This window comes from Chlorocebus sabaeus, chromosome 9 (genome assembly GCF_047675955.1).
Source record: "Chlorocebus sabaeus isolate Y175 chromosome 9, mChlSab1.0.hap1, whole genome shotgun sequence".
NCBI classification, from domain to species: Eukaryota; Metazoa; Chordata; class Mammalia; order Primates; family Cercopithecidae; genus Chlorocebus; species Chlorocebus sabaeus.
The window spans coordinates 21,732,338-21,751,152 of NC_132912.1; the positions used below are offsets into that span (position 1 = coordinate 21,732,338).

The following is an 18,815-nucleotide window of genomic DNA, read 5'->3' on the forward strand; positions in this document are numbered from 1 at the left end:
GTCACTGATGGACATTTGGGTTGATTCCAAGTCTTTGCTATTGTGAATAGTGCCGCAATAAACATACATGTGCATGTGTCTTTATAGCAGCATGATTTATAATCCTTTGGGTATATACCCAGTAATGGGATGGCTGGGTCATATGGTACATCTAGTTCTAGATCCTTGAGGAATCGCCATACTGTTTTCCATAATGGTTGAACTAGTTTACAGTCCCACCAACAGTGTAAAAGTGTTCCTATTTCTCCACATCCTCTCCAGCACCTGTTGTTTCCTGACTTTTGAATGATTGCCATTCTAACTGGTGTGAGATGGTGTCTCATTGTGGTTTTGATTTGCATTTCTCTGATGGCCAGTGATGATGAGCATTTTTTCATGTGTCTGTTGGCTGTATGAATGTCTTCTTTTGAGAAATGTCTGTTCATATCCTTTGCCCACTTTTTGATGGGGTTGTTTGTTTTTTTCTTGTAAATTTGTTTGAGTTCTCCAGTTTTTACCACCTCAGTAATGGCACTTTTAATCACTAGCCAGAAACCCATGACTCATCATCTTCTACCCTGTACCAAATCTAATTTGTCATCAAGTTTAGATGATTTTAACTTCTAGATGCACTGCAAGTCCTTGTCCCTGTTCAGTACTACTACCATCTTTGTCTGGTGGGACATAATTTTTAATCCAAATTGTGAAATAGCCTCCTAAAAAATATCTTTGTTTCCACTCATCCCCGTCAGTCCCTTTGCTACATAGGAGTCAGAGGGATGATCTTTTAAAAAAGTGAGTCCTACTGTTTTCCTTTGGTGTCTTCCTATTGATCTTAGCAAAAATTCTGAACACCTCTACATGGCTCACAAGGCCTTATGATCTTTTCCTTCCCCTCTCTCCAACTTTGTCTTTTTACCAGCCTCTCCACAAGGCTTTAGCTGAATTACCTGTTTTTAATTCTTTCAATATTTCTGGGTCTTTTGAACAAGATTTTCTGTCTTACTCTTTGTCCAGTTAACACCTACCTAACCTTTAAGCCTTGTCTTAAATATTTTTTTAGACAGGTCTTTCTTGCTTCCTAATATTTCACTCTTGTGGTACCTTTTTCTCTTCTGTTATAGTATGTGTTGGAATTTATATTCATGTGTTTGTTTTAATGTTTGTCTCGCTCCTTAAATTGTAAATTCCCAGAGAGCTAAAATCTTCTGTCTTGCTCCCTACATTATCCCAGCTCCTAGCCTGATTCCTCATACCTACTGAATATTTGTTTGATGAAAGGAAGGAAGGAAGGAAAGTAAGGAATCAGTATGTCATTGCCACCCTCTGTATCATTCTGCAGCTTTGTTTCTCCTCCCTATCCTGAACAGATGAATTTCAGTGTATTTTCCTAGAGCTCATGCATTGTAACATTTAATTGTTTAATTAAACAATTATTTAATTAATTGAATACCACCTTGATTTTAGTTAAAAACAGTGTATGACTTAAATAAGATGAAAATAGAGTGAAGTTAAATAGAAAGCAGATACAGAAGAATTTAAGGTGGATGTTGTACCAGTCCTACCTGAGGAGCAAGAAAGTTGAAGGGAATACTTACTTTCATTTTCAAAGAAAGATTTAGAATTTTAAGCTTTCCTGCCTTGATAGGAAAGAGCATTTTGCTCTGTTGTTTTTTTTTTTACCGGTAAACTGAGTACCAGATATTGTTCCATAGTGTGATTACTGGATTGCACATTTAGCTCCGTAATTTCCTATGTAAGTATAGGTTGATGTAATAATATAAAAACAATTTTAAGTTTTGAGATTGAAGATCCTTAATCACCATGATTTTGCTTCTCAATATTATTCTTCCAAGATGTTTTACTGCATGTTGTGATGGTAATTGCAGCTTTCAAAGTGTAGTAGAGACATTGGAGGACCTGGTAGTTAAAACATTGTACTTTCCTGACTTACAGGTACATTTTTAATGAAAGCATTAACACCAGAATGGCTCTAGCTACCATTTATTGAAACTTACTCTGTGGTAGGCATTGCTAGAGCTTTTTTATATGGATATTCTCAAAATCTCACAAAAAGTCTTTAAGGTAGCCATTTTCTTTGTTTTATAGAGAATAATAATATGGAGGCTCAGAAGGGTTAAGTAGTTTGATTAAGGGTCACATAGGTGACAGATCCAGCATTTGAACCCAGTTTTGTCTAAGTCAAAAGCTTCTGCTGTTTCAATTTCAGCATGCTGCCTCCAGCTAACTTTTGTCTTCTAATTTTAGAAGTTGGAGACTCCCTGTGTAGTATACTTTTCACTTCCAAATTAACTAGATAATCAGCATTTTATCTTTTTTTTTCCTTTTTTTTGAGATGGAGTCTTGCTCTGTTGCACAGGCTGGAGTGCAGTGGTGTGATCTTGGCTTATTGCAACCTCCGCCTCTCAAGTGATTCTCCTGCCTCAGCCTCTCGAGTAACTGGGACTACAGGCATGCACCTGGCTAAGTTTTTTTTTTTTTTTTTTTTTTTTTTTTGAGACGGAGCCTCGCTCTGTCACCCAGGCTGGAGTGCAGTGGCCGGATCTCGGCTCACTGTAACCTCCATCTCCTGGGTTCAAGCAATTCTCCTGCCTCAGCCTCTTGAGTAGCTGGGACTACAGGCGCCCGCCACCACGCCTGGCTAGTTTTTTGTATTTTTTAGTAGAGACGGGGTTTCACCGTGTTAGCCAGGATGGTCTTGATCTCCTGACCTCGTGATCTGCCCGTCTCGACCTCCCAAAGTGCTGGGGTTACAGGCTTGAGCCACCGCGCCCGGCCAAGTTTTGTATTTTTAGTTGAGATGTGTTTCGCCATGTTGGCCAGGATGGTCTCAAACTCCTGACCTCAGGTTATCCATCTGCCTCGGCCTCCCAAAGTGCTGGGATTACAGGTGTGAGCCACCGCATCTGACTGCAGTATTTTATCTTCTAAGATACTTTGAAAACACTGAATTCAATAGAAACTCAGTATTTGTTGAATTATCTATGGAGTAGCAACCTTTAAAAATGCATATCTTTTTCTCTGCTATGTGTTATTTGGAATAATAAGGTTTATAAATAATCACTTCATTAACATGCTCTTTCCTGTCCTTCTCAGCCAAACTTGTTTCTTTTTCTTCCTTTCTCCTTTTCCTTTTCCCTTTCCCTTTCCCTTTCCTTTCCTTTCTTCTTTGTTTCCCCTTTCCCCTTTCCTTTCCTTTCCTCTCTTTTTCTTTTTCTTTTTTGGAAACAGGGTCTTGTTCTGTCACTGAGCCTGGAGTGCAGTGGAACAATCTCAGCTTAATCTCAACCTCCCAGGCTCAAGCAATTGTCCCACCTCAGGCTCCCAAGTAGCTGGGACTACAGGCACTCACCACGACGCTTGACACCACACCCAGCTAATTTTGTATTTTTGGTAGAGGTAGGATTTCACCATGTTGCCCAGGCTGGTCCTGGGCTCAAAGGGATCTGCCCACCTTGGCCTCCCAAAGTGCTGGGATTACAAGCCTGAGCCACTGCACCCAGCCATTCCTTTGAAATTCTTAGAGCAGTTTTATAAGATTCTCTATCTTAGTTTTCTAAGTTTGCCCTTTGTGATCTAATTTTGTTTACCCATTAAATGGTAATGTTATTTAGGGTTCTGTCTTTGGTTCTCTTCTCTTGATCATGCTGAAAGCTTTCCCTGGGCGATCCCATTTTTGTTCCTTGGCCTTGACCATTGTGTTCATATCAAGAGTTGTAAATAAAATACTTACGGGGCCACGTAGGTAACATAAATGAGTGACATGGTCAGGGATGATGGAGATGCTGGATTAGAGTCTCCATGCCCTGTTCAGAGCTCTGGTCATATTGCTGCTTTTTTATAATATAGTATCCAGTGTTGGCAAATCTTCAGTTTTTCAAGAGATATTAGACATCTAGAATTCTTAATGGGAAATTTCTTATTTCTATGATAATTATGAGCAACTGGTTAAAATTTCAACCATAGTGCAGACCAATAGTAAGTATTTTTAGTTTGCAAGTTTACTTACTGTAACTTACCATGCTTCTCACTCCTAGATTTTATTTGTCTTCAAATCTGAATTTTCTGCTGGGTTTTAGGCTTATTCCATTGTGTGCTATATATAGGAGTTCTGTCACCCACAGGCATCTCAAAGACCATGACCCTGAACTTCTAGTTTGTATTAGGAAGTGATTTCATTTATAGGACACCTGTGAGTTTGAATCAATATTTCACCACCTACTAGCTCACCAAGCAAGTTACTTTATTTCTTTAAACTTGTTTGCTCATATGTGAAATGGGAGTAATATTTACTTCATTGAGTTCTTATGCTAGCACAGTTACTTGCGTACAGTAACCAAACACTGCTTTCAGTTGCTGTTCCTGTTTCAGTGAATGGTATCACTACATGCACTTACTGCTGCTTAAGAGTCATTGGTGACTCTACCCTTATTTTTATTTTTCAGGTCTAATTAGTCACCAAGTTCTATTAGTCTAATAGAGTTTTCAGGTCTAAGTAGTCACCAAGTCCTTAGAATTTATCCTGCTCTCTACTGCATATTTCTTCCCCAAACCATCCTTCACCTGTGTTCTGCAGTGCCTTTAGAAATTAGCTTGAGAGGCCAGGTATGGTGGCTCAAACCTGTAATCCCAGCACTTTGGGAGGCCAAGACGCGCAGATCACCTGAGGTCAGGAGTTTGAGACCAGCCTGGCCAACATGGTGAAACCCCATCTCTAGTAAAAATACAAAAATTAGCTGAGGGTGATGGCACGTGCATGTAATCCCAGCTACTAGGGAGGCTGAGGCAGGAGAATCACTTGAACCTGCGGGTGGAGGTTACAGTGAGCCGAGATTGCACCACTGCACACCAGCCCGGGCAATAGAGTGAGACTTCACCTCAAAAAAGAAACTAGCTTGAGGCTGGGCATGGTGGCTCATGCGTGTAATGTCAGCACTTTGGGAGGTTCAAGTGGGAGGACCACTTGAGCTCAGGAGTTTGAAATCAACTTGTCAGCATAGTGAGACCCCATCTCTTACTGCCCCGACTACCCCCGCAAAAAAAAAAAAAAAAAGCCAGGTGTAGTGGTGTTCACCTGTGGTCCCAGCTACTTGGGAGGCTGAGGCAGGAGGTTCGCTTGGCTCAGGAGGTCAAGGCTGCAGTGAGCTATGATTGCACCACTACACTCCAATATAGATGACAGAGTAAGACTGTCTCAGAAAACAAAAGATAGAAAAGAAATTAGCCTGAAAAGCAACAACATCTCTTCCAGTAAGTTTTTTGGCTCACCACTTTTCTCACTCCAGGTCCGAATTAGATACCTCTTTTTCTGTGCTCCTAGCCCCCTGAGGATGTCTCTGTTGTAGTGCTCTTCACAACTGTTTGTAATGCCTTTTTTTTCTACGCAACTTCTTGAAGGCAAAGACTACCTATCTTGAATGCCTTTTTATCTCCAGGGCTTGGAATAATGCCTGGCAAATAATGAGTTCAATGATGTTTGGAGTATGAATGCATTGGATAAATGAATATATTTTTTCTGGAGAAACTGTAGATATAAAAAAGATCTCGAAGCCTTAATTATAGCTCTAAGGTCTTTTAAAATATCCCAATTGTTTTGTTTTCCCTGTTTGAATAAGATTGTAGGTGCTTTAATTTATTATATGTCAGCAACATTATTTATTTATTTATTTATTTATTTATTTATTTATGACAGAGTCTTGCTCTATTGCCAAGTCTGGAGTGCAGTGGTGCAATCACAGCATGGCTCACTACAGCCTCGAACTTCCAGGCTCAAGTGATCCTCACACCTCAGTCCCCATGATAGCTGGGACTACAGGCGTATGCCACCATGCCTGGTTAATTTTTATTTTTTGTAGAGACAATATTCTCCCTTTGTTGTCCGGGCTATGTTGATGTTCTTTAGAACAAAGTAAATTGTATTGTTGATATAAATTACTGATTATTGTTGCCCTCTAGGGCTACAATTGGTAATTTTTATTTATTTATATATTTTTTTCTACAGCCCACTTAGGTTCATTCTTTCCTCCTGTTTCTGTACCTGGGTCTCAGGCTCTTCTTCCCTCTTGGCCTCCCAGGAGCTCTGGTTTATAGCAAGTTTTCTTGGCCGCCACACTATTAACACTATGGGCCAGTTATTTCTTATAGAGGTTGTCCTGTGCATTGTAAAATGTCTAGTAGCATCCCTGGTCTATACCCATTGGATGCCAGTAGCACCCTCCAGGCTTGATAACTAAAAATGTCTCCAGGTATTGTGAAATGTCCTACAAAATCACCCCTCTTCGAAAACAGCTGGTTTATAGATATTCCCATTTCTTTATCCTGAAAGCCTCTCCTTGTCTATGCTGAGCATGATTTTGTTTTTTTTTTAAAAATCAGCACTTCTAAAAAAATTAACTTGTTTCCTATTAACTTATGCTCATCCTCCCCTCCCCCCGCGCGCCCCCCCCCCCCCCCCCCCCAATCCTCTTTTCTAGAATGAGTAGCTTCCATTTCCCACCTTATTTCTGGCTTTTATCCCCATGGTTCCTCTCAAAGTGATTTCATCAAGTCTCCCATGATTTTCACCTCTTATGTTCTCTGGAGTAAATGGAGCTGCCAACTCATAGCCCAGTTCATCATGTCTTAATCCTTCCTCCTCTCCTATCCCTGCCCCATACAGTCAGTCACAAAGTCCTGTCTGTGTTATCTCTGGAATGTCTCTAGAATCTACCAACATTCTTTATTCCCACGCCTGTCTCCCACCAATGTCATCAGCTCCTCTGTTGGTTTCTGAATTTCAAGTTGGGTCTATTCCATTTTAATTTCTACCCGGTCACCTTTCTAGAACAAGGTCTCTTCCTACTTCAGACTTTCTCAGTCATGATTTCTGGGGCCTTAGTATTTGCCTTTTGGAAGGCCCATTAGGTGATTTTTATGGAACTCTAATTGCTTCATTCCTCTACTTAAATGTTTTCTTGCTCTTAGAAACTCCTAAAATCCATTATATATTTTTTACAAAGCTCTTCCTGCTATCCCCTGCTTTTAACAAAAGCCTTTTTGCTAAATAAAAATGGTGTAGGTTCTTTTAGAGAACCGCTTCATGAAAAGTCAGTGTTTATTTGTTTAATTACTAGCACAATATTTTTTAAATACCAACAATAAAATTTGTAATTGGAGGAGGGATCCAGGAGGAAATGCAAGTTTACTGATTATGTGTGTCTGTAACAAATTTGACTGCTAAGTTATATTTAAATAAAATTTGTTTTTTTTTGGCAGGTATTTATAACAGCAATGATGTAGCAGTATCATTTCCAAATGTAGTATCTGGCTCGGGATCTAGTACTCCTGTCTCCAGCTCTCACTTACCTCAGCAGTCTTCTGGGCATTTGCAACAAGTAGGAGCGCTCTCTCCCTCAGCGGTGTCATCTGCAGCCCCTGCTGTTGCTACAACTCAGGTAAGTTGTTACACTATGATGTGAGAGGTAGTAGGTGGGTTTCTCATTTTGAAAGTGAGTTTCATTAGAGGAGAAACAAATGAAATAGGGCCTTCTACAGGAATTTATGAAATATCTCAATTTGTATTAATGTGTTAGTGAAAATGATAGGTATTTTTACATGGTATTCATGAGAGAGGATGGATGAATGTATTGGCACCAACTAATTCTTCTTAATTTCTGGGTTTTAAATTTTGTCCAAATGATATAAAATATAATTTCAGGGGAGCTTTTACTTTTTCTTTAAAAAAGTAGGATCCACAAAATATGAGCCAGTTTTGGACTCTTGTGATTTTTAAAATTCCTTTCATAATTTTTAAAATTACACAAATAATATATGAAATCTTTTTAAAGTTTTAAAAAAACCAGTGTAGGAGAATATAGGTTAAAAGACTGAATGATCGCTTCAAGCACTAGACATTTTTCCTCTTAGTGGGAGAGAACAGTGTTTGTAAATATTGTAAATAATGATGAATATACAGGTTTTTTCATTTGTGTACCCCTTTTATCTGACTTTAGATTTGTAGTTTGATAGGTGGCCTAGTCTATAGGATGTTTTTGGGGACAGAGTCTCACTCTTGTCACCCAGGCTGGAGTGCAGTGGCTTGACCTTGGCTCACTGCACCTCTGCCTCCTGGTTTCAAGTGCTTCTCCTGCCCCAGCCTCCTGACTAGCTGAGATTACAGTTGCATGCCACCTTGCCTAGGTGATTTTTGTATTTTTAGTAGAGGTGAGGTTTCGCCATGTTGGCCAGGTTGGTCTTCAACCCCTGATCTCAGGTAATCTGCCTGCCTCGGCCTCCCAAAGTGTTAGGATTACAGGTGTGAGCCAACGTGCCTCGCCAAGATGTTTTAAAAGTAAGAGTCAAATAAAAGAAATTGTAATCCTGTTTTATAAACAGGACAGTGCAGAGGGAAAGCTGTACCCAACCCGCCTGCATTACACCCCCCTTCCCCAGAGGTAATAATTTAAGATTTCCAAAGTATATATTTTTATTTATTTGGAATTATGTATAATTTTATTTTCATTTCTCCAAAGCTCTAGTAGTCTTTTAATGGTCAAGAAAATGATCACAGGGACAAATGTCTAATAATGAACAACTAGTTAAAATAGTTGTTTATAAGTTCCTGTCAACTTAAGCTTATGGATGTGTGCATAATTTCCATTGCGTGTGTCGTTAGGATACATACGCTTTTCTGGCAAGCACAGCATTAGGTTATTTTGATGCATTTGTGTGAATGGCACAGTGCAAGCAGTTGCTATTAAAATTACGTATTAGAATCAACCCCAGACAGTTCAGCACAGAAAATCAATGGCATGATTTTAGTAGTATCATCTTTGAAGTTGAAAGTGAACTATTTGGTGAACCTCCCATGAGTTAGAGGAGTTTGACTACTTTAGCAGTTTTTTTCTGTGGTTCATTTCACTAAAAGTGAGGTAGCCATAACAGGGGTTTGGGGTTAGAGAAGGTGAAAGGATAAGTGAAAGAATGGCTCTTATAAATGGTTTTATATCTTTTAATTAAGTGTAACCATATGCTGTTGATAGTTTTATATCCTTGGACAAAGTCTCACATGAACATTTTCAATGTGCTTTTTTCTTTTCTGTCTTTATAAAAGTCTGTTTAATTATTCTCTGGTTAATTCCCAGCTGAATTAAGCAAAAATCTTCATTTCTTCTCATTCATTGTGTTTGTGAGCCAGGGGGTTGGCATTAGGGAAGTGGTAGTGAAGAGAAATTTATAGCTAGAGGGAAAATTCCACTTAACATGTGACTCATCTGAAGAACAAAGAAATCATAGTTGTAAGTAACCCAGGATTCAGTTCAATTAAAATCCCCTCTCCAGTTTTCAGAAAGATGGGTCTCTTACAAATGTGATCATCCAGTTAGATTTACATGCTGTGTACTGAGATACCTGCATCTGTGTTTCTGTTCAGCAGTAAATGCTTTCTGTCTTCAAGCTGAAGCTTATTTAGCCTGGCTTATCTGGTGCTGCTGTAGCAACCATCAGTCTCCAGGCAACTGAGGCACGTTGACCTCTCAGTTGAAGTGAGTGCTGAACTACTTCAATTTAGCTGCCTGAGACAATAATAATGGTGTCGAATGTGAAAAATGTGAAATTTTCTAGGCAATGTGCAAAAGAAAGGATACAGAAATATTTAAATAGAATTGATAGGACTCTTAAAATTGATAGGACACTTAGCAATTGAATCTTTTTTTTCAAAATGATAAAGTTTATTCCTGTTTCACTCTCATATAGACCCTGTTTGTTTTCAAGTCATACATTAATTGTGTTTAGATAGTCACATCGTAGTGTTTTATTTAGGGTTGCTCTAAGTAGTTGATTTGAGAGCAATGCAGTAAGATAAATGGGTGAATAAAAATTATCAATATTTAAAATGTAATTCTAGGCCAGGCATGGTGGCTCATGCCTGTAATCCCAGCACTTTGGGCAGGCCACGGTGGGTGGGTCGCTTGAGGTCAGGAGTTTGAGACTAGCCCGGCCAACATGGCGAAACTCTGTCTCTACTAAAAAATTAAAAAATTAGCCGGGTATAGTGGTTCACACCTGTAGTTCCAGCTACTTGGGAGGCTGAGGCAGGAGAATCGCTCGAACGCGGGAAGCGGAGGTTGTAGTGAGCCAAGATCGCGCCACTGCACCCCAGCTTGGGCCAACCAACAGAGCCAGACTCTTGTCTCCCAAAAAAAAAAAAAAGGAATTCTAGAAGTCTTACCACAACTATTAAGAAAACCATCACACTTGCAAGCAAAAACTTTAATAATATTGATAGATAATGGAAATATTAAACTTGAATACCGTTTTGTGCCCCCATGCCCTTAATGAAAGTAGTAGTTTTTATTGATTGGATTGGTGCCAGCAGGATAAAATCCAGAGGTCATTTTTGCTTTTTGTGATACACATTTTAAGTAAACAGACCTCTACATTGCCTTATTTGGTATCTTAAGAATTGTTTCCCGGAAAGTGGTAAAGGAGCTAAGATTGGGAAGGGCTAGTAGAAGTTAAAAACTTATAGAATATGTTGATTTATGATTTTAATTGGGGGGAAAGGGAGACACTTGTAAAATTGGGGGTGGGGGGGAGTCTGATAGCAGCACAAATTTTGGGGGAAAAAACTTTAAAAAACTGTTTGATAAACCTATTTTATATTCTTCTTCTTTTATTTTTATTTTTTGAGATGGAGTCTTGCTCTGTCACCCAGTCTGGAGTGCAGTGGTGCGATCTCGGCTCACTGCAACCTCTGCCTCCCAAGTAGCTGGGACTACTGGCACCCACCACCACACCTGGCTAATTTTTGTATTTTTGATAGAGATGGAGTTTCACCATGTTGGTCAGGCTGGTCTCGAACTCCTGACTTCAGGTGATCCACCCACCACGGCCTCCCAAAGTGCTGGGATAACAGGTGTGGACCACCACGCCTGGCCTCTATTTTATATTACTAAGTGTTAAACCACCCCTCCCCACCCCCCGCCTTTTTTTTTTCCTTTCAACAGACTTGTTTTTAGAGTAATGGTTCTTTCACAAATAATTGATAGGAAGCCTGCTTTACTACATAATAGTGTATCAGTAATAGAGTAGTTTCTTAACATTGCGGGAAGCGTGGACTCCTGTCCATGTGACTGTTAATAATGTGCTCTGCCCTTGTTGGATCAGGAGTTAGAGGTATAAATTCGTTTTTGTAGGAGTGTCATTAATTTTTCATTTTGCCTTTCAAATCCCACTGTTTCATAGTTCTACAGTCATTCTGTTCTGTCTTTGGGAGAATGCAGGTGCTTTTTTTTTGTTTGATGGATGATTTCTTTAGTAGAAGAACTTAAGACTGAATGCAGTGAAACGTAATTGCATTCTGTTACATCCTACTTTCTGAGTTTTGCTTTTGAAATACAATCTTCATGTGATAATCATGGCTTCTTGTCCTATCCCGTGTTACTGTTAAACAAAATGATGTAGACTTAAACATCATTTAAAGTAAAGTAAACTTCCAAGGTTTATTTATGTGATATTTAGTAAATGCAGATATTTCGTGTTTCTTTTGTTGTTGTTGTTGTTTTGTTTGTTTGTTTTGAGACGGGGTCTCACTCAGTTGCCCAGGCTAGAGTGTAATGGCATGATCTTGGCTCACTGCAAACTCTGCCCCTGCCGGGTTCAAGTGATTCTCCTGCCTCAGCCTCCTGAGTACCTGGGACTACACGTGTGCACCACTACGCCTGCCTAATTTTTGTATTTTTGGTAGAGATAGGGTTTCACCATGTTGGCCAGGCTGGTCTCAAACTCCTGACCTTGTGATCTGCCCACCTCGGCCTCCCAAGGTGCTGGGATTGCAGGTGTGAGCCACCTCACCTGGGCATATTTTGATATTTTAAAGATTCAGTTGGCCAGGCACGGTGGCTCATGCCTGTAATCCCAGCACTTTGGGAGGCCGAGGTGGACGGATCACCTGAGGTCAGGAGTTTGAGACCAGCCTAACCAACATGGAGAAACCCCATTTCTACTAAAACTACAAAAAAAAAATATATATATATATATATATATATATATATATATATGTATATATATATTAGGTGTGGTGGCGCATGCCTGTGATGCCAGCTACATCCCAGCTACTCGGGAGGCTGAGGCAGGAGAATTGCTTGAACCTGGGAGGCGGAGGTTGCGGTGAGCTGAGATCGTGCCTTTGCAGTCCAGCCTGGGCAACAAGAACAAAACTCCATCTCAAAAAAAAAAAAAAAAAAAGATACAATTATTGACTAGAGTTTTGCAGATTTCTGTGACACTTTCATCTCAATTAGCTTTGGATATTTTGTTTTCCAATATTATTATGTATGTGTGTGTTTATGTAGGGGAAGTTGTCTTAGATGTAGTCTCCGATTTCTTTTCAGATGATGTCTAATAAGGACCTTAAATTCTACTTGAGAAAATGGTTTAGTTTCTCAGGCAGATGCAGCTGACTTTTGGGGTGACATTTGTGTTTATACTTAATTAGTCAGAATGTAAATTTCTTCTGATTTAAATAATATAATGGCTTATAATTTTAAGGAAATTACCTTTCTGAGCAGTCAGTTTTTATAAGCTTGGTAACATCTCTTGTTATCAGATGATAAAAAGGTTCAGTCACAGTGACCGTCACGTATCTGTAAGTCTGGAATTAAGGCAGCCTGATTCCTTAGCCTGCTCTCTTATTACTAATTGTTACTGTTAAAATGAATTTCCCAATTATGTACCTCTTGTGCTAAGAGGTACCTCGTTGGAAAACATTGTTATCAGTTTTACTGTGTCCATTTGTGTGATGCAATGCAAAAGAGCAGAAATTTGAGTCAGCAAAAGTCCTGGGTTCCAGGAGTTTTGCTACTCATTCATATAACCTTGGGCAGGTCTTGTAATTTTTGTGAGCCTCAGTGTTTCCATATGTAAAATGGGAATACTTTAAGTACCTGTTGTACCTGCTGTACAGATACTTTATGAAGTTCAAATGCAGACCATAAAATACTTTAGAATTCATGGTTATGACTTCAATTGTTACTTTTCAGCCTGATTACCAGTGAGAAAAGAAACTGTACAGGAACACTTTCTGTATTGGAAATAGTATTAACAATTTCTGTTAAAACTCATATAATTTCATGCTAACATAGATAAATGAATTTTAGCCATTATAGGTTCAGCTGTGTATTAAGGTCTTTTCCAGTTCCAAAATTATTTCAGAGCTGCCTTTGTCCTAAAGTAATTTTTTCCCAGAAAGGTAAGACCCATATTGATATTAACCAATTAAGAAACCTACTTAGAATTGGTTGGTTAATCTATACAGTCCTGTTGTCTGATCATGAGTGTTCAGTGATGGTTTAACTACACTTCATTCCCTCCTACTACTTTATGGAAACTCAATTGTGGGGCATTTTGGCATTAGCCTAAACAATGGTTTTGAATACGTTAAGCTCCTAACAATTAGGGAGCAGTTTGGAGCATTGAATAATGTGGAATGATGCAATTGAACCTGACAGCTTCAACAGTCAGCCTACTCATGGGACCTGAAAGTTGTTCACACTTGGTTTCACCTCTCATCACATGCTGAGTATTGAAGCCTTGCTGGTGGTAGCTGACACAGAAATGGGTCTGCTATCAGAATATGTTCTTAGTAAATATAAAGTTTGAATTGAGCTGGAGAATATGTGAAACTTTCCATTGTTCCCTAATCCATGTCTAATGTTCATTCATGTTTTTCCTGGAAACTTTTCTAATCAAATATATTGTGTTCTGAAATTCAAACAGTAATATAAATTGGATCTAGAAACATTCAAGTCCTTGCATTCTATGTGCAGCATTGCTGTATTATCAAATACATAGTTTAAAACATCACTGCCTAATGAGGCATTGATGCTATCTAATTTTTCTTAGGGAAATAGGTTTTAATCTTTGAAATATAGCCACAGTTCAGAATATAATTGGTAAGTTATATTTTCTAATGATTTTAATGGAAAAATAGAAACCACAATAACTTGTGAAAATAATTTTTAAAGTTAAGCTAAAATGTGAGCGCTTACCATGTGTCAGGCATTATTTAAGCCCTTTGCGTATATTAACTCGATTCTCACAGTGTTTCTATGAGGTTATCCTCATTTTCCAGATGGAAATTGAGGACAGAGAGGTTTAATAATTTACCCAAAGTGAGATAGCTTGGCTTATATGGTGATAATAAAATGTTTTTCCTCCTGAAAGTATATATGAATTAGGAATTTAAAAAGTAAATACTCAATTTAGTGAGCCTGAATATTTTTGGAAGATTGCATTTTTTAAGTCATGTGTCAGGGCTGAAAAACCTGAAGCAGCTACTTTAGAGCTTTTTTGAATCACTTGACTTTAATGTTTATTGACAGGTTAATTGTACATTTAAAAAAAATGCTTGCTATATATAACCTGTTCCTGTATGATTGAAGTATGAAGTTTCAGATCTATCTCTAGATGATACATTGCTATTAATACAGTGCTTTCCAAAGGTGAAATATTTTCATAGGTGAGTCTTTTGAACCTAATTTTTCTTATTATTCTGCCCTTATCAACATTAGGCAGGAAAAAAATCTACCAAAACAGTGCCCACTTTTAAGTTTCACATTCAGATAATTGAGGAGACTTTAGCCCTTTTCCCCATGCAGTCGACTCCTTTAGAATGAGCCAAGTTCCTAGGAATTTGACAGTTACTACTCTTTATAAGCAAGTTCTTTTAAAACATCTCTGTAGTCATAGGCAGACATTTGAAAATATAAGAGGTAAACTGTTAATAACAGGAGAAATTTCAAGCTGAAATATATTTTTATCTTGTTAATATTTTAATATGGTATGCCAGTCTACTTAGGAAATACTAAGTTTCTTTTATTTGTTTTGAGTCTGAATACTGCCTTGGTAGAGACTTGCAGATGTTTAATATATTAAGTTATTCTAAATTTGTTAAGGATATTATTCTTTAACTCAGACACCTGAACATACATTGTTTAAAAGTGACTTAAATTTACTTCAGTAATTATTGAATTTATTCTTAATCTACTGGTCTTTCAGTCCATCTTGTAAAATAATTACACTTCTCTTAATGAGGTTTTTACTAGAGTGTTAGAATAAATGTTAGATAACATCTTGAGCAGAAGTGATTTTTGTCAGTTACTGGTCTTGGGAAAGAGGAAGGATTCTTCTTTAAGATATTATATGAAGGATGTATACATCCATATATATATATATATAAATCATATATTCTTATATATATGATCCTTACATAATTTTATATATATATTTGAAAGATTCCTCTTTAAGTTTGTTATGGCAATATTCTTGATTTGAAATAATTTTAGATATATAGAAAAGTTACAAGGACAGTTCAGACAGTTAGATATATCATGGATATCCTTCAGTCAGCCTCCCCTAGTGTTAACTTATATTCTTACAGTACCAACAGATCCAAGGAGAATATTCACAATAGCCATTCTCCTTACCTGGGCAGATTAAGATTGAAATGTCATATAATAGGTACTTCTTTTCCAAAAAGAATTTCTAGTCTTTATACCAAATCTTCTGAAACAGTCTTCTGGTACATTAGTAATTCGCTTTCAATGCACTTTTCAAAATCCATTTCCAAAGTATGCTGTAGAGAAGTATGTGTATGTTAATGTTTCCTTTATTTCTTCTTCTAGTTTTTTAATATAAAAGCTTTCATGCCCTTTATGCTTCATAACCCTTCCTTCTTTTGGTTAACATGGACTTCCTTCCTTTCTGCTGAATCTTAGTGCTTTCACTTATTAATGGCAGCAAAGGTTTTTGAGTCAATGAAACGCCAGACACTGTGTGTGTGCTCTTCCCTGCTCTTCCACGTCTCCATCTTCAGTGCTAAGAAGGTTCAGTATCTTTCCACTAAAAGGTGGGGATTTGTTGGCTTGGAGGCACCAAGTCTTTCCAAAAGACTCATTGAGGGTCCCAGTATTAACTGTTCCAAACATCAGTTAAGAAATGTAGGCTAAGCAGTGATAGTCATTTGTGTAGTCTTTGGTATCTCATCTTACCAACCTTAAAATGATGTTCATGATTTGAGTTTCCCAGCAGAAATTGATATGGAATGTAGATGTTTTTATACACCAAAATGACTCTGTCTTGTCAAATTAATAACTTATAATTTCTCTTTTGAAAGTCTCTTGTTTAGATAAATGTCTTTACTAGAAAAACAACTGCCAGATTAATTTTAGCTATCCCGTTTGGGAAATTGGTCGTTTCCAATAATACTTTCATTTATTGTATTAACTTTTGCCAGCCATCTTTTAAAAATAGATACTTTCCTTCTTTAGCATATGCTAAAGATACTTTATCTTTCTGATGATCTTCATGCAAATTAGTTGTGCCATAGTCCTTTCTAGTTTGATCTTTAGTATATATAGCGGGCATAATAGATAGGGAAACTAAGATAATTCAGAGACTAGATCAAGAAAATGCCACCCCTCTGAAATTTGAAGCTAATAAGGATAAATATTAATATAAAGCCCTTGGCAGAAGGAACCCTTCCTTTTTTTGAGACGGAGTCTCGCTCTGTCGCCCAAACTGGAGTGCAGTAGCCGGATCTCAGCTCACTGCAAGCTCCGCCTTTCAGGTTCACGCCATTCTCCTGCCTCAGCCTCCCGAGTAGCTGGGACTACAGGCGCCCGCCACCTCGCCCGGCTAGTTTTTTGTATTTTTTAGTAGAGACGGGGTTTCACCGGGTTAGCCAGGATGGTCTCGATCTCCTGACCTTGTGATCCGCCCATCTCAGCCTCCCAAAGTGCTGGGATTACAGGCTTGAGCCACCGTGCCCGGCCTGAACCCTTCCTAAAAAAGAGTATATTTCTAGTTCTAGTAAGAGTTGGATCTTTAGGTTCTTATCCGAGGCAACTGATGAGACTGATAATTGAAAGTAAAAAGGTATTCCAAGTGGTATATTGATATGTAACATAGATGACTGTATGAACAGGAGTCAAAAGGCTGAGAGTGTTTCCTTGCTTTGGAAGTGCTAAGGCATCTAGAGGTACCCTTTATAAAGTTAATAATAAACTCAAATGAGAATGCCATCCTCAGTGTCTTCTTTGAGGACCACCCCATTCGCATTCTGTACTGTGCTTTCTCTATTGGTCATACTTTCCTCTCCCCTGTCCTGTGGTCAGCTGTTACTTCTTGTTGCCAACAGACTGTCTCAAGATAAGACTTTTTCTTCCTCCGTCTAATTAATTTTCCATTTCTAATCTATTAAATGTGTAGTGGATCTTTTTTAGAATTGTATCTACAGTAAGAGTAAATTGGCTCTACAAAAGCTATTTTTAAGTATTAGGATCTGAGACTTTAATAGACAGGACTGGTAATATCTGTTTTTTTTTTCTGTTGAATTGTTTGTATTTTTCGTATTCTATATTGTTTTATGAATAGCTAAGATTCCCAAAGAATTGACTTCTGGAGAGAGAAAAAAAAAATCTTAACCGTATCTCTATTTATAAACTGTGTGTTTTATGTGCCCTCTACTACTAAATACATGGTAAGTGAATAGCACGATCTTCATGTTGAAGTTATAACTTACCTTTTCCTGAGGGACAGTTGATTGTTAAACAGGACTGCAGAGTACCAACTTACTGACTTTGTCTGCTTATTTTTAATAAGAGAAAAAACAAAACCCAGAAATTGACAGATTTAATTTACACATTAAAGTGTGAACTATAAAATACCTGCTTTGAGATAATAGAAAGCAAGGATGGTACATCCCAGAGACTGTTTCTGTGAACTGTAAATGCACGTTTTCATGCTTTGTAAGTGGGCTAAAGGCCAAGATGCAATGTCATGATGTGAGTCTGTCCAGAAATACAGCTTATTCTGTTATTTTGCTTATTATAACTACTGTGTTGTCTTAGTCTCTAATGTGCAGTTACACATGTCCAAATGTCCTACATCTTTTGTTCTTGTTATTCAGCTTCTTTATGATAGAAGTGCTTTAGTTCTTTGATACTTTCAAGAGTTTTGTTCTGAAATAACTATGCAATGATTTTAGTTTATAAAAGCTTCAGTTGATTTCATTCATGAAAAAGAACAATTCTACTTTAACATTTGTGGTTCTGTTAAATCTGAAAATTATTTCAGGCCACTGGGAGTCTTCTGTGAGTAACAGCATTTTGTATACAAGAGATTTGCCTCCAAAATGTCACATTTTAAGGTCATAATATTCTTGGAAAGTGGGAGAGAGCATGCACATCAAAGAAAGCATTTTTATTACAGTGGATTACGCAATAGTTTGGCCAGCCTCCTTAGCTTCATCTGTTTAAGGGTTCATTTTCGCTTGTTTGGCACAGGTCCCAGTAGAGGCCTTCAGAATTGTGGTTAGCAACATGAATGAATTACAAACTTTGGACGAGCTCTTCAGTTAGTAGAGCTGGCTTGCTGCCAAAAAGACAGTGCCTTATATGGGGTCAGGGCAAAGCTGTGATTCGTTGAGTCCTGCATTGTATAGAAAACATACTTGGGATGCCTGTTTGCTTTCTTTTAAAATAAAAACAAAACAAAACAGAAAAAGCAGCAGGCTTCCAAGTCTATCAAAACAGGAAGTAACAAAATAGTGTGCAGGTTTTACTAATGACAGAGTTAAGCAATGGAAATACAGCTCCGTGTAGTTAAAATACTAGAAGTAAAAGTTGGACTTTTGACCTCCTTAGCCAGCTTGTGATACGAGAGATTGAAGCATTTTGTTAGATACCTGTTGTCTTCCTGCTTTTATGTTATAGATGGCTTAATAAGATTAATTAGTCACATGTCCACATGGCTACTGTGCCACTGGGCTTTGGTAT

At 38.0% G+C, this 18,815-nt stretch overlaps 1 protein-coding gene across 17 annotated transcripts in view; it reads left to right on the forward strand.

Annotated features, from left to right (window-relative positions):
- Positions 1-18,815, forward strand: part of LOC103237988 (protein AF-10) — a 212,535-nt gene that overhangs the window by 174,787 nt on the left and 18,933 nt on the right. For all 17 annotated transcript variants that reach the window (XM_073018774.1, XM_008002463.3, XM_073018776.1 and 14 more), the window contains one exon: positions 7,255-7,433. In XM_073018774.1, coding sequence (XP_072874875.1) covers positions 7,255-7,433 — 179 coding nt within the window. The remainder of the gene's footprint in view (positions 1-7,254; positions 7,434-18,815) is intronic.